This window comes from Chamaea fasciata, unplaced genomic scaffold (genome assembly GCF_029207755.1).
Source record: "Chamaea fasciata isolate MVZ Bird 193981 ecotype frontalis unplaced genomic scaffold, bChaFas1.0.hap1 SCAF_7, whole genome shotgun sequence".
NCBI lineage: Eukaryota > Metazoa > Chordata > Aves > Passeriformes > Sylviidae > Chamaea > Chamaea fasciata.
In genome coordinates, this window is record NW_027094092.1 from 25,883,066 (window position 1) to 25,902,909 (window position 19,844).

The window sequence follows — 19,844 nt, forward strand, 5'->3', positions numbered from 1 at the left end:
TTTTTTTTTTTTTTTTTGTGTGTGTGTGATATGGGAATTAAAACCTTTAAAATTGTTTCCTCATGAGAGAGAGAAAAAATGAAAAAGATCCAGGTAATTCAGGATCCTGGCACTTTTGACATTTGCCTCAGCTCAGGGACACCAAAGTTCATGGTCATTGTTCAAAACGGCAAAGCAAATTAATGTTTACATGCTATTAAGAAAGAGGGAAAAGTCAGTCACTGAAAATTTTTCTGTGTGTTGGAGTACCCATGAGTATACTGATATTGATGGGTCTTGAAGAACTGAATTAAATCCTCTTTGGCTTCCAAAGTAGGATGTAAGATTTTATAAGTGAAAGCCAAAGCACCATTTCTGATTCTACATCAGTGTAGGTATACTCAGCTAAACAGGAAAGATGAGAAGAATTAGTTAGCACTGAAGTTAAATTTCGAAGACAGTGCTGGTCATTTTACTTTCTCGTAGCTGAAGATGAGATACAGTATTCTTTAATGTGATAAGAAATATATATTTTTAAGCTGAATTTCTGAAGAAATTCATGAAACAAGACCACACTGTCGGTTTCCTTCTCTCAAATGCTTTTGAGTCCATTGAATCAATCAATGTCCAAATTCAATCAAATTTCACAGAATATTTCACAGTCCATTCTGAATTGGAAGGGGCCCACAAGAGTCATCAAATCCAGCTCTGAAGTGAATGGCCCATAGAGGAATTGAACCCATGGCTTTGGTGTTATTAGCAATGTGCTCTGACCAGCTGAGCTAGTGGCTGTGTAAATTCTGTGCAAGTGTCCTGTAGGAAATCCCAAGTAAAATATTAGAAGCATCCTGACTGCAAAAAGTACTTCCGTATGAGCTTAACTGTTACAGCGCAGAGACTCCATGGGACTGGGCATTAAGAAGGCCTTGCCTTTGGGGGTCATGGCAATCAGAAACTTCAGCTCAGTCACTGTTAGAGGATGCAAGGGACATCTGTAGGCTCCACTTATCCTGCTGACCATGGAGGGACTTGTTACGGCATTTCCTTCAGCAGCTGGTCAGATAGTCAAAAAAGGTATAGGGTCAGAGAGGAGTCTGTGTAAATATCTCTGCAGTTGCTCTCGCTCACAGGGAGTCTTGGACAGGCAGGTTTAACCCTTTCATCACGAGGTTTGTGATGGGATTGCGTTTCTGTGAAGCTGTTTCTGCCTGTATCTCTCTGCCACAGACAGAAGGGCTCTTGTTTGTCCCTGCAGTGGGAATTAGTGGAAATAAACTGAACTGAGACTTGATCCAAGCCTCACCTTTCTCTTTCAGCTGCATCTTCATCTGGCGTCTGAGCTCAGAGATGACCATCAACATGCGGCAGCGACTGTCGGACATGAAACAGAGAGGGAAGCAGGCGGAGAAGTCTCCTCCTCACAAGGCAGCAGGACTCATGAGGTGAGCAGAGCAGACTGAGAACATGTGTCTGGCTGTGTGGAATGTGACAGCATGGCACTGGGATTCAGCTGTAAGGTTCTTGCTGTCTTCACTGACAGTGTTCTTCCAAAATTCTCTTATTCCTCTGTTGGATTTGGTTTTTGCCCCCCTTCTTTGGACATAGGAACCAGGCTGGGATCTTCCAGACAGACTTAGTATGCTTCACCGATTGCAATATGTATGCAATGCCTCATGTGTCTTAATTTAGTTTAATGATGTGGTCAGAAACTTTAATAAGCAGTTCACCTAGGACTACTGAGGAGCGTACACAGAATTCCACAGGGAAGCTGTGATCCTTCGTGGGTAAAGTTCTCTAGATCTAAGCTGAATGCAACTTAAAGGCTGTTTTCTATGGTGTCAGTACTGAAGTACACCTGTGAGCTCTATGAGTTGGCTATGTTGAGCATAATTCTAAAAGAGTCCTTACAGTTTTGCTCTTTCTTTGTTAACTATCTTCTGGAGGCTTTGAAAAAACTCAGCTAAAATAATTATAATATGAATAATAAATACAAAAATAATTAAAATGGGAAAAGCTCTTGCTAGCTAAATAATGTTATTATTTTTTGCTTGGTAAACAACATGTCTAAAAGCAAATTACTGCAGCCTACAAGCTGAATAGATCTAAATTTATCTGGTGACCTTTAAAAGGTGGTGCTTCTGTTTTTAAACAGAACAAGAGTGACAGGGTATTTTTGATTATTAGGCTAATGTGTTTGGTTTCTCTGTAGTTTGTAAATAACTGAGACTAGTTGGACTATAAGTAATGCAGGGGAGAGTCCTGACCAGGCTGTTATGAGGTCACAGTGGGGGAAAAAAGGATAAATGCAGATTTTTTTGTTCCTATATCCCAAATGACTACAAATGGAGTTTTGGTTATAGAAGTACCAAAGCACTGAAGGATTTACCACACTGGTTGTTGAGTATCACGAGGACTTTCCCACTCCCTTTGGAAGCAAGCAATGTTGTAACAAGTCTGTCTGCATAGTTTTGTTTTGAAAAGTCTTGATCTGCTCATTCCTGAAACGAGTCTTGTCTAGTAAGTGCTTTTGGTAACGATGCCGGGAAAATTCAGGAAGCCTTTTTCCTCGCCAGAGTTCTGGATATGTCAAGCAATGTGCTTTTTATAGCAGTCTCTCTATTATTCCAGCAGCTGCAGCCTTACCCTACCAAGGCTCAGCCTGTGACAGATAATCCCAGTCCTGTTCCACGTGAGGTGATACTTGTTTCCATCACAGACGCTTGCTGAAGGGCGGTGCTAGTGCCACGCCAAGCCCAGAACTTTATTAAACTTGTTTGGTAGCCTCTTTGCAAGGCTGGAATCTACTTGTCAGCTTTGAAAGCTTGTTTTCAGTTTCGATCGTCCGCTGTGGTCACTGGAGATCAGCAAAAACAATTCCCAGAGCATTTTGGATTGGTACTGACAATGGAAGAAGAGCCTATCAGACCAGCATTATTGAGGTGGGAGAAGGAAAACTAATGAACTTGAGTAAGATTTGTTTTCTAGGTGCTCTGTACCTGTTCTGATTGTTTCCCAAGCCTGTCTGTGTAGGTTGCAGTAGAGAGTTGAGTTGCAACTTGTGGTGTAAAATTGTTGTCTCAAAAGACTGACAGTAGTAGGAGAAAGCTCACTGCCTTGTGATAAATCATTTGTTCTGCTAGATCTTCTTTAGAACAGTACTGCTAGAATTTGGTGGGGGAAGTGACACTTTCTGCTAGTTCCATGGTATGAGTGCATTACAGGATGAATAATCAAAATAGTGCTGAGGTAACAAAATTGATTTGAGGAGGCAGTAGGAGATGAAGATTTTCAAATCAGGACAGTGCTGTCTATCCAGTTGCAACTGTCAGGGCAGGAAATTGACCCAGGTGAGTAACATCAGCAGTGTAAACACGCAGAAGGTGCCTTTTTGGGTCAAACCAGTGCTCCACAAAGCCCAGTATTCTGCCTGTGACCATGGCAATGGAAGATGCTATTTAGTGAGACACTCTGTGAGCTTTGCTATATGAACCTTTGTGGTCCAGTTGCCTCATGCTCCATTATTACATCAGGGATATTAGGAGGTACATCTCTACCTTCTTCCTCTACTATGTAGACATGGACCAATTGTCCACTGAGTTTGTATAAATTCTTTTTGAACTTCATAATATTGCCTGCCTCTGCAGCCTCCTTTGGTGACAAGTTCCTAGAGTTCACTGCTCTCTGTGGAAAGAAGGACTTTTTTATCTCTCTTAAAGTACATTCCTACTAGTTTTGTTGAAAGTCCTCAGCTTCTGAATATTTTGAGCTCTGGTGATCTTTTGTTCTGCAGCCAGCTAGTGGTAGTGCCCATAGTTTTGTGAACCTTTTTCATAACCTCTCTTCATCCAACCTGTTCTCTGGACTGAAGTGTCCCAGCATTTTTCAATCCCTCCAAAAATTTTTAGAGACTAAAGTTTCTCCTCTGAATGATGTCTCTGACTCACCTTTTTGGGACATTGTATTACCTTGGAAGTGGTCTGACCTGTATGACCCACAGTTCTCCATAGTGTACCTGAGAGCCTTTGAGTTATACCTCTGGTTGTGGTAATTGCAGATGTGTGCTTTTTTCTGAACATGAGGAGCTTTGATAGTTCAGGATAATAGAACTTGTACTCAGCTGAGATTGCTGGTACATTTTGGTTTTAAGGCTTTTATGTTTTCAGAGAAGGAATCACGTAAAGGCCATTTAGTAGGGTTTTGGTTTTGATTCAAGTATGCATTTATAGCTTAGAAAAGCTTGTCTCAATCTTTAAGCTGATTTTACTGTGGAATTTTTGTGGGGCTTATAGTCATGTTTTAAAAATCACTATATCTATGGTTTTCCTTGACTCTTTAGTATAAATAGCAGGAGAAAAAAATTATCCAAATTAAATTGTCTAAAAGTTATATTTGTATACTGAAGAAGTACTGTGTACTATCAGATATATTTGGAAAGAAGAGCTCCTTATCAAATTCTCAGTGTGTCTTGTCCAGTCCAGGAAAGCTGTGTTGTTTCCAGGGCTTAGAATGGGGCAGGCTTTTGATGCCTTATTAGAAATTGTGCCTCAGTCTGTGATAAACTACTGCAACTATAACACTGGAGAAACTCTGGAGTCAGGGCATTGTGATCCTTCTGTGGGGAAAAGCAGAATAACTTTCTTTTTAAAACTCTAACATTTGAGGGGGAAGCAGGAGGATATAATCTGCCAGTGATACCTACCACACAGGATATTACAGTTTCACAAATATGCCCTTAAAGCTGAGGGTTTAAGTAGCACAAGATCAGTGGGAATGCTGACAACATACCTCTTTAAATGGATAGTTGCCATTCTTGTCTGCTTTGTTTTGTTTTGAGGAAGCAGAACAGGGTTGGGCTCAGGTCATACAAAAGAATACAGAGTACCTATTATTGGATGTCTGAATACTAGAACTTCATAATGACATGTGGCGCTTTTAAGTCTACAACATGTCCTGAAGACTTTCTAATTTAAAGTCCTTCTCTTCCATTCATCCTGTACTGTCTGACCCTTCAAAAACTGGAAGCTAAAGAGCAACTGACACTGCTGCCCCATACAGAACAAGATCCAGGTTGTAGTGAGCTGGGAGTTTGCCTCTTCTCCCAGGCAACTAGCAATAGAACAAGGGAAAATGACCTCAAGTTGTGCCAAGGAAAGTTCGTGTTGGACATCAGGAATAGTTTCTTCACTGAAAGAGTGGTTAAGCATTGGAAGAAGGTCCCAAGGGAAAGTTGATGAGTCACCACCCCTGGAAGTGTTAAAAAATGAGTAGACATGATAGTCCATGATATGGTTAAGTGGGCATGGTGATATTCAGTCAAATGTTGGAGTTGATGATCTTGGAGATCTTTTCCAATCTTAATGATTAATAGTTGCTCAGCAAAGAAGATGAACAATTACAATTAAAACACTTGCCCTGAGTCACATGGATTGTGAGAATTGGACGTGTCTGTACATGCTATTCTGGAATAGATATTCTGGAATATCTACTCTGAAACATTCATTCTGGTATAATGATGCTTTGGGGTTTGGATCTCAGGAGGAATTCAGCAAACACCAGAAGTCTTACTCCTTAATTTTCAAAATGCTCTTATGCTGTGCTTATTTGCGGAGACAGCTTCTGTGCTTGAAAACTCCCTGTACATTACACTGACTTCCATCTAAGCATGAAAAAGAACTGAGGAAGAGTATTGAGATGTGTGCAGCAGGAGGTTTAGGAGAAAATCCACAGTACATGGGGAAAGGCAGGGAAAGAAAGGAGAAATAGTGAAGTCTGAATACAAGGGTGGACTTGGGCAAGAACAACAGTTGAAACACTCAGGACCATGTGAACCTAGTTTTCATTTCAGGAGTATCTCATTTTCAAGTCATTGGGCCCAGGATCATTTTGAAAATATCATTCATTCATCTATCTCCCTTCAAGTTACAGAACTGAGTTGAAAAGCATACTTGAGTTGTAAAAATAAGGATGTGGAAGACAGGTGTGAATTTTTGCTGGGATAATGCAAGATAACCATATGTTTGTATCAAATATGTTACTTCATAACTTGTTTATCACTTCCTGTGAAGTAAGAAAAAACTCATCTGACTTCCAAAATATGTTTTGCATTCTCTTACTCTGCTACTTTAAGGATACTGGAACATACTTTTTCCCCCTCTCACTAATTTTTTTTGGTCACTATCTGATGGACAGGGGCCATCTTTCTATTTGTAACATAAAACACATGGACAGCCATTCTCCCTTCTCCATTTACACTAATGACAGTACACATAGGAGCTTTGCAAACACATAATCTTGCCTTGCTGTATCACCTCATCATTGTGAGGTATTCAACCAGCTAGATGTTTAAAGGTCTAATAATCCAACCCTTCTGTCTCAATAGTCTCATCAAACAACCGTGATAAACACAAGCAGAAGGATGCTATCAAAGTTACTGATACAAAGTTAATATTGCCTACCATGAATAAATGTAATTAATATATGTCATAGCATGAAACATGGCATAACCTCAAACATGCTGTGGTGCTTGGGCTTTGTTAGGATTCCTCTGATTAGACACAAGAACCTGAGGGTGACAAGATGAGCATACAAGGAGACGGTAGAGAAGATGAAGTGACTGATGAACTCAAATGTCAAATGTAGGTGTGGATGACCAAAATGAAGCTTTTTCACTTGAAAACTCTGCTGGTTACAGTCAGTTTCACTTTTCTTTTTGCCAGAACACTTCAAAGCTCATCTGAAATGGTTGAGTAGTTATTACTTCTAATGAAATGGAAATTAATGTTCAACCACTACACAGGAAGAGAAAAGATTAAAATACCTTAACTGCTTCTTACCATGTTTCAATGCTGCCTGCTATCTGTCAGCTGCAGGAGAAGTTGATCCGTTGCCAGATTGCTCTGTATTTGGTGGATGAGCTATTTTTATTTAATGAATAATGCTTAGCACTCAAGAGCCACCAGTGACATCCTATAAATGTCTCTTACGATGGATTTGGCACTCTAGCTCAAGGCCCTGGAGTAGGGGCTACTCAGGTGTATTTGCTGGTGATTCTTCTTTCTTCAATTATTGTCCAAAAGCTTATTTTTTTCATTTGATTCTGTGGATTGAAGGAGTGAGTGGAGGAAAGGGAAGAGGAGCAGAAAGAGGGAGGATAAAGTTTGATGTGATTGAGTGTCTTTGATTTTCAGTGGGCAATTCTATGCTGGGAGTGCCTCTGAGGTGTTTGTGGTAAAACTTGTCTTGATCTACTTTAATCGAAGATCTGCACAAGATGTGTTTTACATGATCCTTGTGCTTGAAAGTTAAAATAGTCAGCATGGTACTCTTATGGTGTGTGGGCTGTGCTTTCAGGTTCTGCCTGGAGCAATCCTTGAAATGAACCTGTCTCTTATGGGATAATTTTCCATAAACCAAATTACTTTCAAGCAGAGACTGTCTCTGACATTTTTGATGTGTAAATCAGTTCCAGAGAAGAAATGCTTCAGGGTAGGAAAAATATTTGCCTTTCAAATATAATCTACCATCTTGACCTTATCAATTGGCAGAGTCTGAAATGGAAGGCCCAGTTTCATTCCATTTGACTTTCTCAGACTTGTTTACTTCTGATTTCCATCAACCTTCTACGTGTATGAGAACGCTGTGGCAGGGTCTGCACATCTTTGTGCAGGGTTTAGCTTGTCCTGTTTCTCAGAGGTGGGCTGTGCTAGAGCAAGAGCTGTTTGAGAGAGTTGTGGCAGCCTCCTGAATATGGATGGAGATAAGGTGGAGAACTTGTGTAAGGATTGAAATGGTGGGCAGTTTGTGCATAAACCATAATACTCCTCCTAATTCTTGCCTTCCAGGCGTGAGTCCATCTCTGCCCTGTCCTCTGTGCCTGCACTCTCATCAGACAGCGACAAGGATGGTGAAGATGAAGGGAACGATGAAGATGAGTTACGAGGCCTGCAGTCTTTCCATATTCAGTCCAACTGCAACACTGAGAGAGACTCAGGTATAAATGGGAGAGGGACATGGGCAGAGCTGGAGGAAAATGGCGTGGATGTGAAGGGAGGAGAAGATGAGAGACACTGGCTTAGTGATAACAAGGTATGGGCAGAATGAAAGAGACCAAAGCAGAAGCAGATGGATAGATACCAAGGGGTAATGTGGAGCCCATTCCTGCATCTGAAGAAGGGTGCATTTCAGAGTTCTCCGTCTAGAAATACAGTTGTTAAATTGGCAAGTTTCTTGCTAGTTCCAACTGGCTAAAGAAATTTTGAATAAGTTTCACACGCTCAGCTTTCAATAGCTTTCACAAGCTGTTAAAAGTCTGCAGAAGCCAAAAGAGATCCAGAGATCTCCTCAAAAGAGAGGACTTTAGGGATGTCTGAAAAAACTTACAGTAGAGATTGCCATTATTAATTTTATGTATTTTTACTGCAGATGGTACAGTGTATTGGAGCAGATTTTTTTTTCCCAAGCCTTTGGGAGGGCGCTGCAGCAAGTGTTCTGCAGTGGTCTGCTGATTCAATGAAAATCTTACATAAAACTGTATGTCTCCGTTAAAATTTTGATACAATGCTTTGAGTAGTCAGTGGGAAAGTATGTGTTGACAGTGGTTCAAAAGGTGTAGGAATACTGCCTTTGTTAAAAGATGAAGTAAGAGGTTCTTCAGAAGCTGGGCTGCTGGCCAGGATGTCAACTAGGTGCATATCTCTTTACCTTTGCAGATCCAGACCTTACCCTCTCAAGAAGCCTTTCCCACTGGGAAATGAGGAGGGTGAGTTACTAAACCTTATGCCTGTATTTCTTGTTACAGGGAAACTGAAGAAATTCCCAGAGAGATTAAAAACTTCATTTGCCCGTGTGGGAAAGGTGCAGCTGTGGTGGGAAACCATTGAGAAGCCTCTCTCTGAAGAATGATTTGGAGATGCCAAAATAGAGTCTAGTTCAAGAGACTAGGGTGTTTAGAGTCTAGAGCTGCACTTGGGATTTTTACATCAGTCTTTTTCCATCAGATGTTATGCTTTTGTCTTTTTATTTTTGATCTGAATCTCATGTGATGCTGAAGCTGTTCATATACTTGGGTCTGAACAAGACATTTAACTGTTCAATTGTGCAAGAAGCAACAACTAAAGTGTCATTTTTATTGATGTGTTATGATTAAAGGTGCCCTTTCAAGCTGTCTCTTAGACAGTTTTGAGGCTTTTGTTGAGATGGACATAATTATATTTTTCTGTGGTCTTGTGTTTTTTCTCCTGTTTTTCGGTCATTAAAACTCAGTCTCTAAGATAGTCTGTGCTTTAATTTCCTTCAGGCCAAAGAGATAGCAGCAATCCAGCGCTCAGAGGCACAGATGAGCAAGATGCCCCGGCAACGTAGTCGCTGGTCCCAGCCAACCAGCAACATAGAGATGACTGTGAAATCCATGCTTGACCTGCGCCAGCTGGAGTCTTTCTCTGTTTCCCGTTCCCCAAGTCGAGACTCGCTGTCTCAAAACAGCAATGGGGATGACAGGGAAGAGCACACTGACCTTCCTGTGCACATCAACAAAGTAAGGGCAGTGCTACTCTGAGGAGGTGAACCCTCTCTGAGTGCATCTGTCCTGCATTTATTTGTTATTACCTATGTTTATTACTATCTGATGACATTCTTTTTATCATTAAAGGCCTTCCAAATGACTTCCGAGGAACTTTATTAGATAAATCTTTTGTAATTAATACTCCTGCAATGTGTGATTCTGATGTCTTTTAGCAGAGACCATGTGGGGTCAAGGTTTCTCTCCAATGACAGGAAGACCTCATGTTTGTTTTTAGCTCTTTGAATATTTATGTCAAAAACAAGCTGAGAAGTCAAGCTTGGTGTGTAAAAACCTGGTAACATGTTAATTCACTCTGCTGGGATGTAGTTTCTTGACTCCAGTAGCCACTGGAATGTGGCTTACATGAAGCCTTTAGTTGTTGGTTGTGATAGATAAGTAAATTCTCTTTGATCTTTGTATTGATGGGTCACAGCAAGTAATGTATGTTCATCCTCAGAAAGCTGGTGCCTGTTTTCTGGTAGCAGTCTGTCCCAGTGCCTAGCTTCATTAGAAATTTTCCCTCCCCTTTAACTATGTGACTGAGAAGAAGATTCAGATTGTTGTGCACAGTAATTCAGTTTTTCAGCTGGAATGGCCCAGTTTTGTGAATTGTCCTATCAGTCCATAGAAAGTAATGGAAGAACCTGCTGCCACATGGCTTACACTCCTGATGTGTGATCAAAGAGTATGTTACCAAAGAACTTTAGGGAATTGCAATAAGGAAACAAACCAGGAAAGTACAGCAGTAGTCAGACAAGTTTAGTAAATAAGGATAAGAAAAGGCATAGGATTGCTGTGTTTTCTGGTCTCAGATTGCTGATCGTATTCTGTGCTGTAACGCATACTTTCTAGCCTTGCACAGCACTTGCTGATGTAAGGTAAAACACCAGTAATATCTGTTTTTTTCTCTTTTTAATTAAACCAGGTTGGTAGCTCAATACCTCCCCAAGATAATGGGTCTTGTGTGCGACCCCAAGTGATTCGGCTTGTGTCTTGTGAAGAGGGGATTTTCTCTCAGGAACTGGAACCTTCTGAGAGTGAGGAATGCGTAATCTACCCTGAGCAAGACGAAATCCATCCCACAGACTCTAGCAGGTTAAAAATAAGCTCTCTGCTGTGCATGGCTCATATGTTTCTGTTCTGATTTTCTTGCAGCTTGTGTGGTAACTTTGATGACCTGACTTACTGCCTGATTGATGTCAGGCATGTTTAGTTGAGAGTTTTATGTCAGATGAATGATAGAGGAATATGAAGCGAAGAAGGCACCATTAAAATAATTTTCCTCTGAGGAAACTGCACATTAGCAGTCTCCTCCAAGTTTTTTTTCTTTTGTTGAGTAAACAACTTGGGAGCAGCCTTTTTGCTTTCTCCCTTATCTGGGTTCAAAATAGCAAGGGGAAACTTGGAAGCTGGAAAACTCACTGAGAGTGACACATATGTGGCAGTGAAATGCCTACCCAGGAGAAATGACAGGACACTTATGAAAATTGGGCAAGAATTTAGTGAATGTAGTGTGTGATTACTCTTTTATGGGAAATAAAATGACTTGCACAATACAGATGGAATTGAAAAGGACCCTGGAGACAGTGGAGACCTTTTTAATTCCTTCGCTGTTTCTTCTGTTTTAATTTTACATAATTTAATTTTTTCTATACTCCCTTTTATTTTCCTTCCCTGAATTTTGTTCTTCCCTTCCCCTCTTAACCTGATGCTAGTAGCTGCTTCATTTCCTTTGTCTTCTGTCATGTTACAGAGAGTGGGGCTGATAGCTTTAGAGAGACTTTATGCAAAAGTGCATGCCAGGATTTTGCAGTTGAGGCTGCTAGGTTTCGCCTAGTTTATTTTTAATTTTTAGTTTTGTGATGATAGCATTTGGACAAAGTAGACCCATGTGCTGCTTCATCATGTAAGAAAAGGAGGCCCTCCGGTGATATTGGATACAGACTGGACACATGGCAATGTTTACAGAGTGTGGGAGCTGCCAGGGGTAGTTGCTGTTCAGTTCTGTTGATTGACTTCTGCATCCTACCTTGCCTTGGAGTACATTTGAAGGCAAAGTATTTCAAAAAGTGGAAAACTGAAGTCCTTAGGTGTCAGGCAAGAGAACAGTGCTGGTGACATTTGACAAAATAAGATCCATAAAATGACAACAGAAATCAGTGACCCTGTCATACAAGATTGTATTTTTGTATGATGTTCTTCAGTAAATTAGTCTTTCTCAAAGCTAGAATCTTGTATATTTTGCATCACGGAATTTGCCCAAAGAAGCAGGTCATGAACGTGGGAAAAAGTGTATATTAGAGCTTAAATCTCTGGCAAACTAGAGTTTCTCTCCTGCAGGTATAGGCCTGGTTTTAGTCTCTTTTTCATCATGTAAATTTCTACATTTGTTCCTCACCTGTGCTGGAAATCAAGCCAGAGCAGTGTGCTGCTGGTGCCTGGTAATCATGGGAACTGACAATGCCCTGAGAATCAGACAGTCCCCTTGGGACTTCCATGTCCAAGCTCAATGAAATGCAAAAAATATACTGTATTATGATGAGAGAAATCAATTTCTTTTTCTCTTTAAAGCCTTTCATTTGTAATAAAAGGTATTACTAACACAGGTAAGACCTTATTAAAGTTAAAATATGCTTCTTTACATGTAAACAAATATCTCTTCTAGTGCTGTATCTTCCTGTCTCTCTTGTAGTGAGTTCCAGGTAAAAGCATTGCCCCATGGGAAGCTCTGTAGAGGTTATCACAGTAATGGATGCCCAGACAAACACAGTCCAGACAGTGCGTGTTCTGTAGATTACAGCAGCAGTCGTCTGTCCAGCCCAGACCATCCGAATGAAGGTAAGATGCAAAGACATTATAAATGTATTTATTTGTGAGTTCTTAGTGAGCTGGCCTGAGGTCACACTCCTATTAGTCACACTGATCCTGCTGTACAGATTTGGGAGCATTTGAACAGGCACCTCAACTAAGCCACGGTAGAAGCAGGAGTTGGTGCGCTTGCCTTCTTTCCTTGTGCACCTTTGGCTTTCTCTTACCTTGCTAGCCAAGGAGGCAAGTTTAGTCCAGATTATGCCATAGCCTATGCTGTTTGTGAGATATGGTAGATTAGAGAATTACTGCACGTAATGCTGACTGAATTTAATGTTCTAGGTTCAATTTAGCATCTTTGTTGTTTGTTTTTTTTTTTTTTTTTAACTTGGCTAATGTTATTCTGATTAAGTTTTTACACCCTGTTTTTTTTTTTTTTTGTTTTGTTTTGTCTTCTCCCAGATTCTGAAGGCACTGAGCCTCTAAGTGTAGATGGTGTCTCAGACCTGGAGGGAGAAGAAGGAGAGGAGGATGTGGGTACTAGCATGCCTGAGGGAGAAATTCCTCAGATACCTGATCAGGAAAAGTTCCTCAAGGAGCATTTTGGGACCCTGAGCAACACTGATGGAAAAGGTACATCTCTGTGTTCAGTGGGGAGACTTTTTAAGGTCACTCCTGATTTTTCCTCTATATAAACCGAAGCATGGATGCCTTCATGGCTGTGTGTATGTGGGGAGAGGGGAAAAAAAAATGGAAAACTGTGTAAGAGGCCTGAAGAAGAGTGACATCTGTTAACTTCATCGGCCTGTGTGTAAATCTGTGTGGATGAGATTGGGCTCTGTGTCAGTTTGTGTTAAGTATTGTCCCTGGAATCCTAAAAAGCCTTTATCTTGCTCCCGCACTGTTTCTTCCTGTTGTAAAAGAAGGTATTGACTGCTCGTTCACCCCCCCCCCCCCCCTTTAGGTGACACGCAGTGGCCTCTAGTGGTGCATCAAGGCATAGCCAATGTCACAAAAGAAAAGGCTGAAATGCTGGGTGGAGAGAGAGAATAAGAGGAGACATCAGAGTGGCAAAGGAGCTGGTTTGTCTTTATCGACCAACTCCAGAACAAAGCATATCTTTTTAGAATTGATAATGGTTGCAGGCAGCAATATGTTTGTGAATTTTTCGTTTTTTTAAATTTAATTTTATTTTGTTTCCTCTTTGATGGGTTTGCTTTCTGCTTCATGCCAGTGCCTCACAGTCCTACAGGCAGAATAGGACACAAAGGGAAGCAAAAAAGGAGGAGGCGTACCCTTAGGGAGAGTAGCATCTTAAGGCAGAGTAATCTAAGTAGAATAGTAAAGGCAAAGAAAATATAATTATTTCATTCTCTGTGGCTTTAGCTTAAAAAAAATCCCCTTGGATATCAGGGAACACTTGATAGTCTCTATGATAAGAGAACATATATATGAGAATGTTCTGTAAATAAACTGCTCATTTTTCTTTCTCCTTTAACCAAAATTTTTAGGTGGCTCATGTAGGAATCTGGAAAGAACCGAAAACCTCAGCATTTCCTCTCGCTTTCTTTCCCAGTCCCCGGCACTCAGGTATGGCTCTGCTTGTTTTGAGTGTTTCTGTCTGTCTATTTATACTAATATAAGTAGGTCTCACGCTAGGTCCTGGGTGAAAATAGTTGAACAAACTTCTGGCTTTGGTGTGCCTAGGCACAGCAAAGTGTTAGCACAGCACCTGGCAGACTCTTGTGATTTGGGCAGGTTATCCCGGATCACTTTAGCTGTTCTGTTTATTCTAATGTAACACTATTGTTATTTTTCCCCTTTCAACAATATGCTTAATTTTTTCCTGATTAATGTCTTGGTTGATTAAGTTGGAGGAATCACTAATAATCTAATTTACTCTTTACTGTTTATGCTCTTTTTATTCTTTTGCATTTCATTCAGCTTGGACGATGAAAGTAGATTTGTCAACTTTTCCTTTGTTTTACAGTCCTTTCTTACTCAGCTTTGTTTCTCGGTCCCATGCCTTCACAGGGTGTTCTGGTGTCTCACACAATGCCCCACGGGGATATTATTCTTCCAAAAACCCCTCAACACTAAAGCACTCCAAAAGGCATTTGCAAGCTGTTTTCCTTGTTATTAAAAAAAAAAAATAAATCCCAACAAAACAAATCAATTAAAAAAAGTTAAAAATTAGGTCAATGCTTTTATTGATTTGGGTTCATAAATGTTTCAAACAAACAAATACTCCTGTACTCCTCTAAAATGACAATTTAGAATCTTAGCTCAAAGGAATTTCATTATATAGGACTAAGCAGATTTGAATACATCTTCTAAGGTTCACTGGCTTCAGCATGGTAGGGAAATTTGTTTATTGTTGCTGTATTCAGCTGCTGTTGCTGCTGTCAGGAGTTCGTCTTAGTCTGTCTCATGTATGTTTGGGAAGAAAGCCAATGGTTAGCTATTGTGTAAGCTTCTGGAGAGTTGCAGTGATGAGTGAAGGAAGTCACTGGTGCTCTAGAGATGTAACAAGGGAGGTAGTTTCTGATTATGGAAACCTCTGGGTTTTTAATCTGTTCAGCTGTTTAAACATGCCAGATTGGAAGTTGCCTCCTTTCTGAAATAAGCCCACTGTGTTTGTCTGAAGTGGAGAGGAAGAGGAAATTAGGCTTTCCTTTTGAAGATACTGACCAGCTTTCCTAGTCATTAGGCTTTCATAATGTTAGGAAAGCATATTTACTTCCTCTTAGGGTTATCTTAGAATTGAAACAATTTAAATTTTAGTAAGGTGAGCTGAGAGAAAAGACCTGACCTGACTTTGCCCAGTCTTTCCTATGCCTGGAATTTTTCCTTCTCTTTTGTCTTCACTTTTTACGGTGTCCTCCCTGGAAACAGCAACCCAATGCTATCTGTGATTGTACAGCCTATAGTCAAATGCCTGAAGACCAGACCTTGCAGGGTTGAGTAGAATTAAGTGGTAACAGCTTAGGGCATTTTTGACTCAAGAAAGTCCTGACAGGGAGGGGCTCTTTATTCCAGAGAAACTTAATGCACATTCCTGTCTATCCAGGGAACATTGTTTTAACTGTGGTTTCTTTATTCTGTTCTTTAGACGATTGTCACTCTCTTCATCAAATCTGACACTGGATTCAAAGCCCATTGAGCCAGCAACCCAGACCAGTCAGTTTACAGCAAACCTGTTGAAAAATGACAGCAGCCACCCTGGTGAGGCATCGGAGAGCAGCCAGCTCCTAGAGACTGTAAATTCAAGTCGAGCTGTTTATGTGCAGAAAAAGCGCAGATCAGCTTTGGAGACCGGCAGAGTTGGTATGGCCCCTGGACGGGTTATTGCCTCCTTTCCAGAAGGCCCTGTGAATGCAGTCATGAGAAAGGCACAGTCAGTGCATGACCTCGTGCATGAGGGTAAGGACACACTTTGGAATGATGGTATGAACCCAAGAATGAAACAGGGACACCTGAGTGGAGAACTTAAATTAAGCTTGTCTTTCTGCATTCTAAACTTCAGGCTTTACATGTCTTCTAACTCCTAGCCTGTCAAGGGAAAATATTTTTAATGTTATTTAGTATTTTTTATTTGTAATGCAGATGCTGGTCTTCCAGTTATCAATCTCTGATATTTGTTTGGCATCTGTGGGAGGAGCACTGGCAAGGATGAAATGAAGTATTTGCAAAAATATTCTCTCTTGCTGTGGGTGGTTGCTCCGAGCTAAGACTGAAGCTTCCCAGGGTGGGGAGGAGAGAAAGAGGGAAGAGACAGTAATAAAGAACTTACTGTATCCATGCCCACTGTGTGAAATAACTATTTTTTGAAACAATCAATTATATTAATGAATTAATAAGTTGAATTCATAAGTGTTAAAAAACCGAAAAACCCCACCTGATCATCACAACAGCACATACAAGTTTTTGCCTGCTTCCTCTGGCCTCTCACTTAATAGTCACAGTGATCCAAGGTCTTCTGACCATACACTTAAAGAACAAATCTGTCTCATGAGGAAAGCAGCATTGTCTGAGCTGGATGAGGGATGGGAAAATAAAAGCTGTTGAGGCTTGGTGATACTAACCTGAACTAGTGGTTATGTTTGTACACATCTCACAGGGGCTGAGCTGAGCTACATTAAATTCCGATGTAGGAATTCACTGCAGGCTCTTGTCTATTTTTGGTATGTTTGTCTGTTTAATTTTCACAGATAAGGGTCCAGGAGTGATATCCTCCGCCAAGCAGCGTCCTCAGACTCTTTTGGTGGTTGAGAAGGATCCCAGACCTAACAATTGCAGGGTGTTATCAGCCAGTATGTTGAAGATGGATGGATCTGGTGCTCTGCTGGCCAAAGATGTCAGGGCTGCAAAACCAAAGTCCTACATGAACCCAACAACCAGCTTCCGGGCTAAGATGTCAAGGAGCATTTCTGTAGGGGAAAATCTGTACCTTGGTTGCTCCACTGAAATGTTGGCTGATGGGAGGACTAGTCCTCCAGTGACAGAGAAGACACAATGTAGTTCCACATCAGATGCTGAGAAGATAAAGCTGCCAGTGAAAGAAAATGTTCCAGTGAAACCTGCAATCCAGCCAGTTGTAAACTGCTCATCTCCCAAGTCCTTCCACAGCAAGTTGGCATCATCAAACCGAGCACATCTGATTCTTGACATTCCCAAGCCATTGCCTGATAGACCCACACTGGCCTCCTTCTCACCCACTACCAAAACAAAAACCCTGCTTGAGCCACAGTCTCCACAGTCATCTGCTGGGGCCTCTAAAAAGAAACCCTCTTTTCCTGAGGTCCGAGCCTCCAAGAGGGAGAACCAAACTGTTGGGTCTCTGGTTTCTGGTAGAGAGATCCCAACAGGGCTTGCTAAGGAGAGCCCAGTGGATTATCCAGTCTCAAGGACAGATTGCCAGGATGAGCCAGGGGTCACTAGTCTAAAACTGAGGGAGGTGTCAGAGGGCCAGCACCTAAGGTCTCCTGAGAGCACACTGCCCAGGGGCAGGGAGCGGATCACCGGCATCGCCTGTGTGCTAGACAGCCAACCTGGACTTTGCCCCCTAGACCCCATCAGGCCGAGGTCTCCTACATCTGTAACTGCCTTGGCACAGGTCGCAGGTGTGCATGGATACCCATCTCTTATCTTCCCCCTTCTGTCTCCTGTCTTTGTGAACCGCCTCACGATCCCATCACATTTCTTTACGTCCAGCTTCTGGCCTGTCTCGTCCTGTCTGCACCTGTCTCGTTCCATAAACCATCCCCTCAATGGTGAGACACTTCTTCAATCTAACATCTTTTTCTCAGTCTTTAGTTTCCATTTCCTCTGGGTCTTATGTCTGACAGTCTTTCTTAGCTGAATCTTTTGTAAATCTCAGAACTGTCACGTTTTTAGTGATTTAGCTGTACGATTACCTCTAGGGGCTCAAACCCCTTTGTGGTCAATGCCAAAAGCTGATATGCTGGGAATCCCCTGGAGTGTGTAGGTCACATCCCCCACCCTCCTCTTGGAGCATGTTTGGACCAGGCCAACATGTGCTAACAGAACCAAGCAAGCACAGATAATACTGACAAGTGAAGTTTTGCCAGACAGCTCAAACCTTCCTTTGTTAATATGCAGGTGTGCAGGGTCCAGAAGGTTTTGCATACAATTTTCTCCCATGAGATAAAGCTCATGGAGGTGAGCTCCTTGCTGTAGCTACCTGAGAGAGCAAGCAGGTCTTTGTGCTGTTATCACTCTGCTTTGAGGACATGTCTGCAAAGGGAATATGCAGTGCATGTGCAGGGTTTGAACATAAAAAATAAATATGTGGGTTAATTTTTGAATTATCTGTAGTCTGGAAAAAAAGGTAGAAGATGAAAAACTTTCATCTGCTGAAAACAGCTCTAAGATCTGTTATAGTCCTCATTTTAAGATAATTCAATCAAAGGAAAACTAGCAGATAAGTTCAAATTGAAGCAGAAATCCTGCCCTCCAAGACAGGAAAACCTCCAGTGGCAGAGTCTGTGGCACTGTTTAGTCCCACATCATCTCCCGAGGTTTTTGTTTTGTGTCACAATATGAAGGGAAATACACCTTTCTGAGTTGTGCATTAGAAAGCTGAATGTTAACCACTGCACTGATAGCTTGTACCTTAAGGGGCTACACAGTTTTTTACCCCTTTTGTTATGTTGTTCTTGCTCATATCTGAAAAGGGGTAGCTCTGTAATCCTGTGATCAATTACCTTCTGTGGTGCCAGGCTGTTGAACCATTCATCGGCATGGTTAAACATAATATTTCTGCACCAAAGCATTGCAGAAGGTTTAATCTGGTTTTGATGGACTGTTATTTTTCTTTTTGCATTTCTAGAGGCATCAAGCACCTTAAGAGTGAAGCATTATTATGTAAAATAGGAAATACAATGTTTTGTTTAAGGGACCTGCAGTTATCATTCTGTAGCTGCTCTGAAGAACAGTGAGTGCATCTGAAATTTTCAGACCCTCCCCCTACAGGGGTGAGGTTTCTTCCAGCACCAGATGCAGCCTGAAGCTGTGGAATCATATTCTATAGCAAAATTGTAGTTGTCTATACTCTTCAGGGTGAGTTTTCTCTTCTAGATCTGCAAATCAGACTACATTGCAAATGGTTTTTGGTCAGTTTGCAGAATTAACACAGGTAGCACAGAGAAAGAGCAAGGTTTTTTAAAGTATTGATTTTTTTTTAACAACTCCGAAGACATAGCACACTGACAGAATATTTAACAGCATCCTTTAGTGAGTTAGTGATATTGCACTGTGGATCCCAATGGGTTTTTTTTCTCAGTAGGCAGCTGTCAGCCTTAAGCTTCTTGCAGACCACGTTTCCCAAATTTTAATGGTAGATGCTGGAAAAGCTGTTTAGATCCCAGCTGGCTGTCTCTGTGAACAACTTACTGTGGCTTCTGGGAATCGCAACGTGGCAGTTTAGATCAGGACTGTAGGGTTGATAGAGACTTGTTCTATTTCTGACTTGCACTGTTACTTTGGATTTCCACTTAATTTTTCTGTCCTTACATTTCCTGCTTGTATAACAGCTGCAAATAAAGAGACTTAATTGTTCTTGTTAAAGCATTTTGACATCTACAGTTAAAATTCTGTAGATGTGCTTAATACTGTTGCTGTGTTTAATATTCTCTGCTAGTTTCTGAAGAGCTCTGCTCCGCGCACCCGAGAGGCAGAAAATGCTTGCTACTTAAGCATTTATATTAGGTTTTGTGACCTTTCTCCTGACTGGCACCTCCCAGAGCTGGAGACTAGCATAAAAACAATGATCAGAGGAGAAATCCAGAAATGATCATGAGAAGAAACAGCTGGGTTTCAAACACAAAGAGGGAAGGAGGGGGGCAGAAACCAAGAATCTTGGATTGCACTGAAGGCCACTCTGCCCAGACTCCACGGGTGATTTAGGATCAAAGAATGCAGATGGAAGGATTTGTTCATGCCCCTTTGTTCTTTGTAGATGTTTTTGTTTGTGTAT

The 19,844-nt window shown here is 41.2% G+C and overlaps 1 protein-coding gene across 5 annotated transcripts in view; it reads left to right on the forward strand.

Moving 5' to 3' along the window:
- MAPKBP1 (mitogen-activated protein kinase binding protein 1) overlaps positions 1–19,844 on the forward strand; it is a 102,241-nt gene that overhangs the window by 75,293 nt on the left and 7,104 nt on the right. For 3 of the 5 annotated variants that reach the window (XM_066188085.1, XM_066188084.1, XM_066188086.1), the window contains 10 exons: positions 1,296–1,421; positions 7,821–7,969; positions 8,688–8,737; positions 9,275–9,511; positions 10,464–10,633; positions 12,231–12,376; positions 12,809–12,979; positions 13,858–13,936; positions 15,459–15,769; positions 16,558–17,619. In XM_066188085.1, coding sequence (XP_066044182.1) covers positions 1,296–1,421; positions 7,821–7,969; positions 8,688–8,737; positions 9,275–9,511; positions 10,464–10,633; positions 12,231–12,376; positions 12,809–12,979; positions 13,858–13,936; positions 15,459–15,769; positions 16,558–17,619 — 2,501 coding nt within the window. The remainder of the gene's footprint in view (positions 1–1,295; positions 1,422–7,820; positions 7,970–8,687; positions 8,738–9,274; positions 9,512–10,463; positions 10,634–12,230; positions 12,377–12,808; positions 12,980–13,857; positions 13,937–15,458; positions 15,770–16,557; positions 17,620–19,844) is intronic. The other 2 variants (XM_066188087.1, XM_066188088.1) reach the window with 1 other exon arrangement.